General features: G+C 34.4%; 1 protein-coding gene across 1 annotated transcript; it reads left to right on the forward strand.

Annotated features, from left to right (window-relative positions):
• Nucleotides 1-388: 388 nt before the first annotated feature.
• On the forward strand, nucleotides 389-5516 carry LOC120353642. Its single transcript, XM_039438195.1, has 3 exons — nucleotides 389-771; nucleotides 4152-4399; nucleotides 5460-5516. The coding sequence occupies exons 1-3, from the start codon at nucleotides 657-659 to the stop codon at nucleotides 5514-5516; spliced, it is 420 nt and encodes a 139-aa protein (XP_039294129.1). The 5' UTR covers nucleotides 389-656.
• Nucleotides 5517-10877: the final 5361 nt, after the last annotated feature.

Below are 10877 nucleotides of genomic sequence, written 5' to 3' on the forward strand. Positions count from 1 at the left end.
ACTGCCCTTTTTCACTATCTCGTAACTGGACTATTATTAACTAATGAGCTGTTTAACATGCATTTGAACATGAAGATTCTGAATTTATCACTTTTATACCCTGGCCACCATGGGCGCCGACTTATCAAAATCTTTGGGTGGGCTCATTGGTTAGGGGTCTGGGGAGGGGTTTTTTCCATATAATGATCAGAATTTTTTGTGGACTCAGCCCCCCAAAATATTTTTTGGGTGGGCTCCACAGCCTACCTACCTACCTACCTACCCAGACCTTATGGAATCGGCATCAGTGCTGGTCACTTTTTTGAAAACTGAGTATCCTACCATTATAATATAATGGAGAACTTCGTTTCTCTGATACCTTTTTGGCTATTTCATTTTGTGTTTCACACAGAAAGGACTTGTCACGGTTGATTATAAGAATCGTTCAATGGTGGGTGTTGAGCTTTGAAAATGCTGCTTTTGTTTATTGAAGCCCCGCTTATGCTGGGGGTGCTACAGGCTGGTTGTTGTCTTGTTGAAGACAGTCTGCTGTTTGTCCTCTTTCTGGATGGTTGATTGTGTTGTGATAGTTTCGTGTTTGCCGTCTTGGTCTCGAGCAATTGACTAAAAGTGAAGAGACTAAGTTACTCGCCAATGTGAATAATCGAGCTTCCGCGATGTCATTTACAGTGTGCTCTTACAAAGGCTGCACAAACAGTGCAGCAAAAATCAAAGGACTGAAGATGTTCCGTTTTTCCAAATCTTTATCAGAAATTTGGATACGTCATACAGGTAAGAAAATTTCATAATTCTCATAATAATATACCGGATGTTTCATGAGTGAGTTTACCAAGTAAGTGTATATTTTAGGAGCAAGTGACCAAGGGAGCAAGAATCTATTCATATCGCTATATTTGATTGAAACTAATACACTGCACATAGGTTGTAAACTTGAAAGAATTTTGAAAATGCTCTCCACTCACTTCAATTAATTTTTTATATCATTTTACAATGTTGAGAGATTTATAAGTAGACCTTTACACTTAGAACAATCTGCATGTATTCTAATTCTCTAGTAATGATTAGCCTTCAATTCTAGCATTTATATTTAGTTGTTAGCCTCTAATTATTCTTAAACTTCAAGGAGCTGCTAGAAAAAACTCAATGTAAAATAATTTGACAAATTTATGACTGAACTTAAGTTTGTGGCCTAAGCCCGACTTAAATAAAACACTGATGTCTCTCTGCTTGAATGCTTGCTACCATCGGACTCCCCAATGCTTAATGCCCCCAAACAGAAAACTCTAACGGTGTAACATCCGGGTTGTGGGCATATTGTTCCATTCAATTAACCTTGGTAAACTCACACAGAAAACTCACGCAATTCATTAGATGTCAATTAAAGGAAGAAACTTTGTAATCAGAAATCAGACCCATGTTTTCCATTTCGCCAATCAACATTCAATATCATTATTTTATAACAATAATAAACATCATCAACATAATGCAATGCTAATTTTAAGATCTGTTTACCAAGATTAATAATAAATTTGGAGACACATTAGAGCTCGTTTCACTTTCATTGCACTTAATAAAATTATTATTTATTTTATTGTTATAACATATTAATATTTATTATCACGTAATATCATGAAACTTGAGTAGTTTTTTTTTAGTTTATGAATTTCCTACTGGACTGACTGCTAAAAAAAGTATCAGAAAAGAAGAGAAATGAACATCATAACTTGATATTTGACCGAGCGAAGTGAGGTCTAAGATTCATGTCGACGGTTAGGCATTTCTCTTAATGTTTACATGTTAGAATGTTTACATGTTTAAATGTTCAAATGTTTATAAGTTGCGCATTTACGGCGAAACGCGGTAATAGATTTTCATGAAATTTGACAGGTATGTTCCTTTTTAATTGCGCGTCGATGTATATACAAGGTTTTTGGAAATTTTGCATTTCAAGGATAATATGAAAGGTAAAAGGAGCCTCCTTCATAAGTCGATATTACAGTAAAAGTCAGATTAAAGAATTATTCATCATAAATCAGCTGACAAGTGATTACACAGATGTGTGGAGAAGCCAGTCTATTGCTGTATTTCCATAAGGTCTATAGTTTCAATCAGGTGGATGAGAATACTGCGTGAGGTCTACTGTTCACAAAACTGCTAGTAGTTCTGTGAACAGTAGACCTCGCACAGTTATACACCAACTATTCATTTGATCAGATCATGCTTACACAAGATTTAATTATCATATAACGCTCTCCGGAATTTAGCGCGAGAAAACCAGAAGACATCTAGGCGCCCAGACGAGCTGTTATAAGTTCTTTGCATCCTATTTATTAGGATACAATTTATAGTCATGCAATTTATAGTCTTCACAGCTGTTAATTTTTTACCAAGTTACATTGAGATATTGAATTGCATGCTTCATGGCATGCAATTTATAGTCAACTCGACAGCTGATTTATGATGAATAATTCTATAGTCTGATTTTTACTCAAATATTGACGTATGAAGAAGGCTCCTTTTTCCTTTTATATTATCCTTGAAATGCAAAATTTCCAAAAACCTTGTATATATTATGTCGACGCGCAATTTAAAAGGAACATACCTGTCAAATTTCATGAAAATCTTTAACCGCATTTCGCCGTAAATGCGCAACATAAAAACATTTAAACATTGAGAGAAATTCCAAAACCGTCGACTTGAATCTTAGACCTCACTTCGCTCGGTCAACTAGTCCGTTAGTCAATTACAATCATAATATCGGGGACCGAGCTTCGCTCTGGAGTACTGAAGCATAAAAAATGCATTATGAAAGAATAAATTATAATAACATTCATACAGAAATGTTCTATCTAATAAAATTTATCTTTATTTTTCTCGAGCAACTTTGTAAGTCTTCTTCTACAAAAGTACATAGCTTTCAAGTACCACCAACAACTACAATATTTATCTTAATTTTTTTTTATAAATTCACTTTTGAACTCTTAGATCTTCCAGAATGCTCGATAATGTGAGGGCATACCGATTTGGAGATAGAGAACTATCATTAATTTGATACTACGAGAAGAGATACTCTATAAGGAATTAATAGATTTAATCACAGAATTAATATAGCAAATTATTATAGAAGATTTCTCTGATTTAATTTGGCAACATTTGAAAAGATGAATGGCTTCAAAGGTTTTCTACTGCAGGTTTTTTATTCAAATTTTTAATTTTTAAGGTTGTCATCCTTTCGTAGTCTTTCAAACAGGCATTCAACCAATCCACTTGTCTTAGAGAATTATCATTTTTTTAGAAGGAATATAAATATTGTAGGGTACTTATAGTATGAATTCATAATCATACGTAGCCTATACTTTTCAATTAATGATTCATTTTTATTAAAAACATTATTATCGGATCATGAAGAGTTTGTTTTCCTTTTCACAAATAAAAAATAAAGAATGAGAGTTTAACAATAAGAGAACAAGTATCATTTGAGAATTCCTCTCACAAATTATAAATGAGAAATATGTGTTTCACAATACGAGAGCAAGTATTCAATACAATTCTCAATTATTGAATTTCTAGAAAAATTGAAGATAAAAATTGTATGAATTGTATGAGATGTTGATGGGACTTGAAAGTTATTTACTTTTTGAGAAAAATACTTACAAAGTTGCTCAATTTAACATTAAAAAGATAGGAAGAATAGATATTTAGAGCACCAATGACGTCACACCGATCATCTGACTCTGATCATTAAAATATTGAGATGCGCGTGGCCAGTACCTTCTATTCTAGGTACCTGGGTACCTAAATAATTTAGATCAAATATGTTAAAGTGACAGAGTTATATTTCATTTCAAATAGGATCCTTAATGAAACCTACTGTCAAATTATTCTTGTAAGAGAAATATTTATGTTTTTATAATTTTCATACACTCTGTAGCCTATAATTAAAAGTTGCCGGTTTCAAAGATTACAATATAATAGTTCTTCAGTGAGTTCTCCAACCCAGGGGGTCACTAGTATTTATCACTACTTTAATGTTATAAGAAATTCCTCACGTCGTGGCAGAGAGAATATAGTGTTATGGAGCCTACATGTGTAAATTGTAAATCATCAATATGTTGATGTCCTTTCATCCAATATGTATCTTTTTTTTCCAGGAAATTCTGATTTGATTGGACTATCTCCAACAAAATTGAACAAGCTAAAGAGAGTCTGTGAGCAGCATTTTCGAGAATCGGATATTCTGCCAAGTGGCCGATTGATGAATGGCGCTGTTCCATTGTGCTACGTTGCACCAGAAGTAATACCTGGCCCTTCACACCCACCACTTGTTCCAGAATCCCCTACACCGACTCTAATAGATCATCATCCACTCCCCGAAAATATAGAAATATTAGTGCATTGGGTAATCCTCCCGTCTCGCCATCACCAACTTCTCCATCACTCAGCACCCCATCTGGCAAGTTTTGGGTGAATAATGTATCACCATCGCCAAAGCTGAAGTCGGTGAATAGAGCTTTATTTGGTTCATCGAATAAGAGTTTGGAAGAGAAAGTGAAAGTGTTGTCAACGAAGGTTGCAGTCTTGAGAAATAAGTTAGCTAGTAAGAGAGCAACTATTTACAGGTTGAAGAAGCAATTGAAACAAAAAAGGGTTTCTGACTCTCAAAAATTTGCTTTGTTGAATTTCCCCCTCCGAAGTGAAGAAGCTGCTATCGTGTGGAGAATGCAGAAGCATAAAAAAAATCAACCATGGTCGAAAAAGGAGAAGATGATCAGCACAACTCTCTATTTGGTTTCTCCTGCAGCCTATAAGTTTCTCAAACAAATTATGATTTTTCCAGGCATCAGCACTATAAAAGCTTGGATTTCTGAGAAAAACTCCTATAGAACTGGTTTCAACAAAGATCTAATGGAGAGGATCAGAGCGAAGGCTCGGTGCATGTCATCAAAAGAAAAGTCATGTGTTCTTATGTTTGATGATATGGCTATCAAACAGGCCTTGGAGTACTCGACAAACTTGGATATCATAGAAGGATATCAAGATATAGGAAATTATGGCCGTGATTGTCATTTAGGCAAGCAAGCAACAGTTTTTATGATTCGGGGCCTCTATTATCAATGGAAGTTACCAGTTGGTTATTTCATAACTGAGAAAGGACTGTCAGGCGATAAAACTAAAACTCTGTTGCTTGATTGTGTAACGTTTCTCGAAAATGCAGGTCTTGATGTTAGAGCTGTTGTTTGCGACCAGTGTACCACTAATCGTAGTGCATACAAGCAGCTTGGAGTAAGTCCTGCACGGCCATATTTTGAAATGAGTGGAGGACGAGTTGTCCATGCACTTTTCGATGTTCCTCATCTTGTTAAATCAGTTCGAAACAACCTCCTCACACATGATTTTATAATGGATAACAGAGTTATATCATTCAGAGACATCGAGGAGATGTATGCAATTGATTCCAGCAGTGGGTCAACGAGAGCTGCTCACCAGTTGACACCAAGTCATATCTGGCCGAATAGTTTCCAAAAAATGAAGGTTTCGCTTGCAACACAAATTTTCAGTCATACAACAGCAGCTGCTTTGAAAACTGTGGTAGCAACTGGTCAATTGAGAAGTGAGACAGCATTGGATACAGCTGAATTTATTGTGCACATGAATTCCCTCTTTGATGCCCTAACAGTAAGAAGAAATTATCGAGAAATCCAGACAATTCTGCTCTAAGCAAAGACAATGTTCATGTAAACAGTATTTTGAAGACATCATTAGGGATATTCCAAAAACTCGAAAAAATCAATGCAAAAAAAAAGAGGCCACCGTGCTTTGAAGGATTTTTGTTAACAATAAACTCAGTGTTGTCTCTAATCGATGCTGAGGGAGTGGAATACCTACTCACTTCTCGATTGAATCAGGACCCAATCGAGAACTTATTCTCGTCAATTAGACAAAGGGGTGGATGGAATAGGAATCCAACAGTTCGGGTTTTCAGAGGATCTCTGAGACTATTCAATTTGAAGTATTTGATGGAGCCACCTAGGACATCAAGTTATACTTTGGATGAAGATGAGATACTTATCATTGACCAAAATGAAAAGATGGAAGGAATAGTTCCGGAAACTCTAGAAGATGTTCAGTCAGTGGAAACCATGTCAATTGGATCTTCCATGAATCTTCTTCATGCTCGGAAACTGATGAGACATCCAGGAGCCTCCCAGGAATAGACAACTTCGAAGCAACCACGTTAGAGAGCTGTTCACAAACGTATTTTGCTGGGTACTTGGCTTACAGATGCTATCGGAAATACGTTTGTGAAAAATGTCTCAACTCACAATGTGATATGAACTCCAATCTATCTAGCGCTGAAGAACTTCTAATTATGAATAGGACGTTTTCTAGTATGAGACTGCAAGAAGGAGGTGGGTTGAAAGCACCATCGAAAGCTTTCAATGAAATAGTCAGCCACTCATTGAAAATGTACAAGGCTTTTTTCAAAAAAATCTCATTCAAGAATAATGTAGTTGCACGACTAATGAAAATCACCATCAAGAAAATCGATTTTTCAGATATTGATGATGAGTGTCGAAAACACTACATGTTCACCTTGAAATTGCTCTTCAGAGTATTGATTTTCAAGCAGTGTCGGTGGGTAACATCATCCTGTAAGAAGTCATCCATTGAAAAAATGAAAGTTTTGCAAAATATTTGAGGCTTTGGCATCTATGATTAGAACATTTTCATTATTTGGTTACAACCTTGGTAACCAAGCCCAGGTTGTAAAGTTTCGACCCTCAGGAGAGGGCGGGGTAATTGGGTGTCATCCAGCTTTAGCCTAACTCTACCCTGTTAGATTGACAGCTCATCCCTGGGTAGGGCCAACACAATTTGAAAATGTTCTCATCTGCAATCATAATGTCTATTGCTGCAACATTAGAAATCTAGGTCTCCAGCATGTAAAAATTGTATAAATAGTGAAATAAATAAATAGACGTTTATTGTAATATATGTATATACATAACTTGAGTTATATCATAAGAAAGTAATATTATATCAAAGAAAGGGAAGTTTGTCATGATAAGTTAGGAATTGGAAAAATTGTAATATAAGTAGAAGTAGAACAAGTAGGACTAAAAATGCACCTGCCAAAATTTGTTAATAATTTGAATTACTCAAGTTCCTGTATAAATTGTAGTATATGTATATACATAAAACAAGTAGCATTAGAAATGAACATATGAGAGTTTTATAAATTTGAACTAATAAGTTATCATGTGTAAATTGTAATATATTATGCATGTATGTAAACAAGTAGCACTAAAGATGTACATATCAAATTTTGAATGAATTGGAATTATCGATTGATTATTATGTAAATTATTGTAATATGTTATATTTGTATATTCATATAAAGAGTAGCACTAGAAATGAACATATGAGAATAAATTACATAAATTTGAATTAATAAGTTGTCATATAAATTGTAATACAGTATATGCATTATACTTAAAAAATGTATGTAGCACTAAAAATGTACATATCAAATTTATATGGATGGAAAATGATTAATTATTATATGAATTGTAATATATGTATATACGTAACACAGCCGCAAGCCGGTCCCTAGCCCGGGCCCAATCTTTGCGGTTGGGGAATGTGGAGGGGTTGTACTTAAATTTATGGAATTCAACTTTCAATATTTTGATGTGATTCAGTTCATGTACAGATTTAGAATATAATTTGAAATTACTAGACTGCATAAACCTGTGGCACTAAGAGATGATTACCATGATTTTATTTTATAACTTCAAATCTCACATCAAAAAATCTATTAATCTAATATTTTGATGAGAATTTTTTTCACTGGGGATGATGCCCACGTCATGGTTTGTATAAGGGTGATGAGACTGATGATGATGATGATAATGATGAGAGCCGTGACCTGATATGTGTGAACATTCTTATGTTCTCCTGGGTCCCCAAAAACAAATAGAGACTTTTTCAGAGATTCGACCGTATTTCATAACAAAGCTTACCAGACCTTTTTTGAACAAAGACAATTTTTGGATAGAACATGTTTTTTTCAAAAGAGGACTGGTTGTCTGTCCAGTCTGAAACCTGGAAGAAATTGTTAGTTTAACTTCAACAATAAGAATATAACAATAGTTAACACTCACACTTCCTCCTACTCCATCACCTCCTTCTTCCCCTTCATCTTCTTCTCCTTCTTCTTCTTCTTCTTCTTCTTCTTTCTTCTTATTCTTCTTTTTCTTCCTCTTCTTCTCCTTCCTCTTCTTCTTCTTCTACTACTACTACTTCTTCTCCTTCTCCTCCTCTTCCTTCAGCTCCTCCTCCTCCATTTTTATCTTCATTTTATTCATCTCCATCTTATTCTTCTTCTGCTATTTCTTCGTGTCTTCTTATTCTTCTTTTTCTTCTAGGAGGAGGAAGAAGAGGAGGAGAAAAAGAAGAAACAAAGAAATAGCAGAAGAAGAATAAGGAGAAGAAGAAGAAAATGAAGATGAGAATGGAGGAGGAAGAGAACGAGAAGAAGATGAAGAGCTGAGAATAATAGTGGAAGAAGAAGTGAGAAGAAGGATAATAATTATGAGAGGGAAAGAAAATGATCAGAAGTTCTTCTTTTTCTTCTCTTTCTTCTCCTTATCTGTCATATCCCATCAACTCCTCCTTCTCTTATTATTATTATCATTATTATCATCATCTCATCCTACTCTTTTCTACTCATGATCATCAAATAATATTTTCTTCTTATTTTTCTCATTATTCTTATCATCCTCCTTTTCTTCTCCTATCATATTAAAGAACTTATCATATCAACAGATTATAGAAAAATAGAAATTATATATACTCATAATTCAGCTCTAGAGTTGTCAGAGCAGAAAGCTACATATCACAAAGGAATGAAATTGTTTGTCTTTTATAATAGGCCACTAATTGGCCTTTGGTTGTGCTTGCAATATTATTCTTGAGGCTTCCTCAGAAATGAGTTGAAAGCCTGGCAGGCTGCCAGATGCAGCTATAAAAAACCGGATCAAAAGACTGACACTCTCCTTCCATATTCCCATGCCAGCCCACTTTTCTCCTTCCACTCATTACAAGCCGTTACAAGCGACTGTTGACATGCTTATGCAATCTGGTGGGACAATGCAGAACTAACTTATGCTAACTTATGCGTGATATTATAAATGCACTACGTTGTTATTCTCATTATGAGTTTTCTCTGATTGTACATAACTTATCAAGCACATGATGGACATGACTGTGTTTGTCAAGCTCCGTTCAATCTAATAGAATATAGAAGAATTAAGTTATTAACATTTTTTTTTTTTTTTTTGTTTCGAGTATTTTGTTAATAACTTTGGTGTAAACGCAGCTTTATAACTCCAATTACTTATAACTTTGATTACTTATTAACTATGAATTTATTGTTTTTGATGATTATAGATGTTGTATAATTTGAACAGGTTGGAACAAATAAGGTCAAATTTAAACAAGAATATAGATAAGGAAGGAATTTGTCGATGAAACAGTGAGTATAGTGGATGAAAAGAGTATATGGATAATAACGTTTTCCATGTGATATTCTGCAATAATTGTGATATTTTGGGTCAACGTTGTGATATTTTCTGTCTACTAACTTTGATTTTGGGTTGCACGTAAAGAAATAAGCAACCGAATTCATATAGCTCCGTTAATTCGTATTCAGTACATAGCACACGAACAAGAATGAAAATTATCAAAACTATGAAAATTTATTCAAGGAATTTCATAGAAATTAGAACCTGTATGGAGTATAGAAAAAGGAGAAAGACCTTGTGTGAAACCGAGAAAGAGGTGCGCAAAAGAAAGAGGTGTTGAAAGAGAAAGAAATAGAAGGAAGGATTGGAAGTATATTGTAGATAAAACAACAAAGAGGAACAGAGACATATGTATAGAGACAGGTAGGCCTATAGAGGGACATTGTTGGAGTTTCAGCTATGATTGACAGCCAGGTATGAAGTAAAGGGCATTTTAACTGTTAACAGCTCTTCAATTGTCGATTGTAATTTCCAGACATTATTGTTTTCACCTAGACAAACCTTTTCTATGAATAGCCACAATTCCTTAAATACTGTACTTGAGCACTTCCTAGAAAAATTGTTCTTTCTTGTATTGAATACCTGGGTGTCACTGACCTTCCCTCACAATAAACTCATTTTCAACCTTTTGTAAAAGCTATTTCCACTTCTGGTGATTGTGTACGGTAACTGTTATTTCGTTGTTATTCAGAAGGTTCAGAGTTATTCGAAGGTTTCCTCCCTTAATGAATAGAAAGTTTTTGGTTGAGTCTTGGAAGTTGAAAATGGAGTGTATTTGATTTATTCTCTTACAAAATAAGAAATAATATGGTTGTCTCTTTTCTGTCGAGGGCTATTTGCAATATAAATGGAATAAAAATCTTTTTTTGAATCATTTTGTGATAAAATAATTCAAAGAAAGTGTACTGAAATGTTTATTTCTATTAAATAATATGTTTGTAACACTCAGGAAATAGAATGTTCTTTGTTTGAATCCATTTTGTTTTTTGTCTTGGACTATTTGTGTTTTGTGAATCCATTCTTCTTGAAACCCAATCAATTACTTTCAATCTCCAATCCAGTAGTATAATTCATCTACAATTCATTTATTCAGAAATCTACCTCTCTCTTCTCACTCTAATACTCGCTCTTGGCTTAGATTCCCCTAATTCTCCTGAATATCCTTTCATTTCCTACCCTTTTTTGTATTTAGGCGTGATCTTTTTTGCTTCACATATTATGCAATTCATCTTTTCTCTCATCTTTTTTACTACATTAAAAGTAGTAGTCATCTTTCATCATCATCCCTCT

Source organism: Nilaparvata lugens, chromosome 11 (assembly GCF_014356525.2).
Source record: "Nilaparvata lugens isolate BPH chromosome 11, ASM1435652v1, whole genome shotgun sequence".
In the NCBI taxonomy this organism is placed as follows: Eukaryota; Metazoa; Arthropoda; class Insecta; order Hemiptera; family Delphacidae; genus Nilaparvata; species Nilaparvata lugens.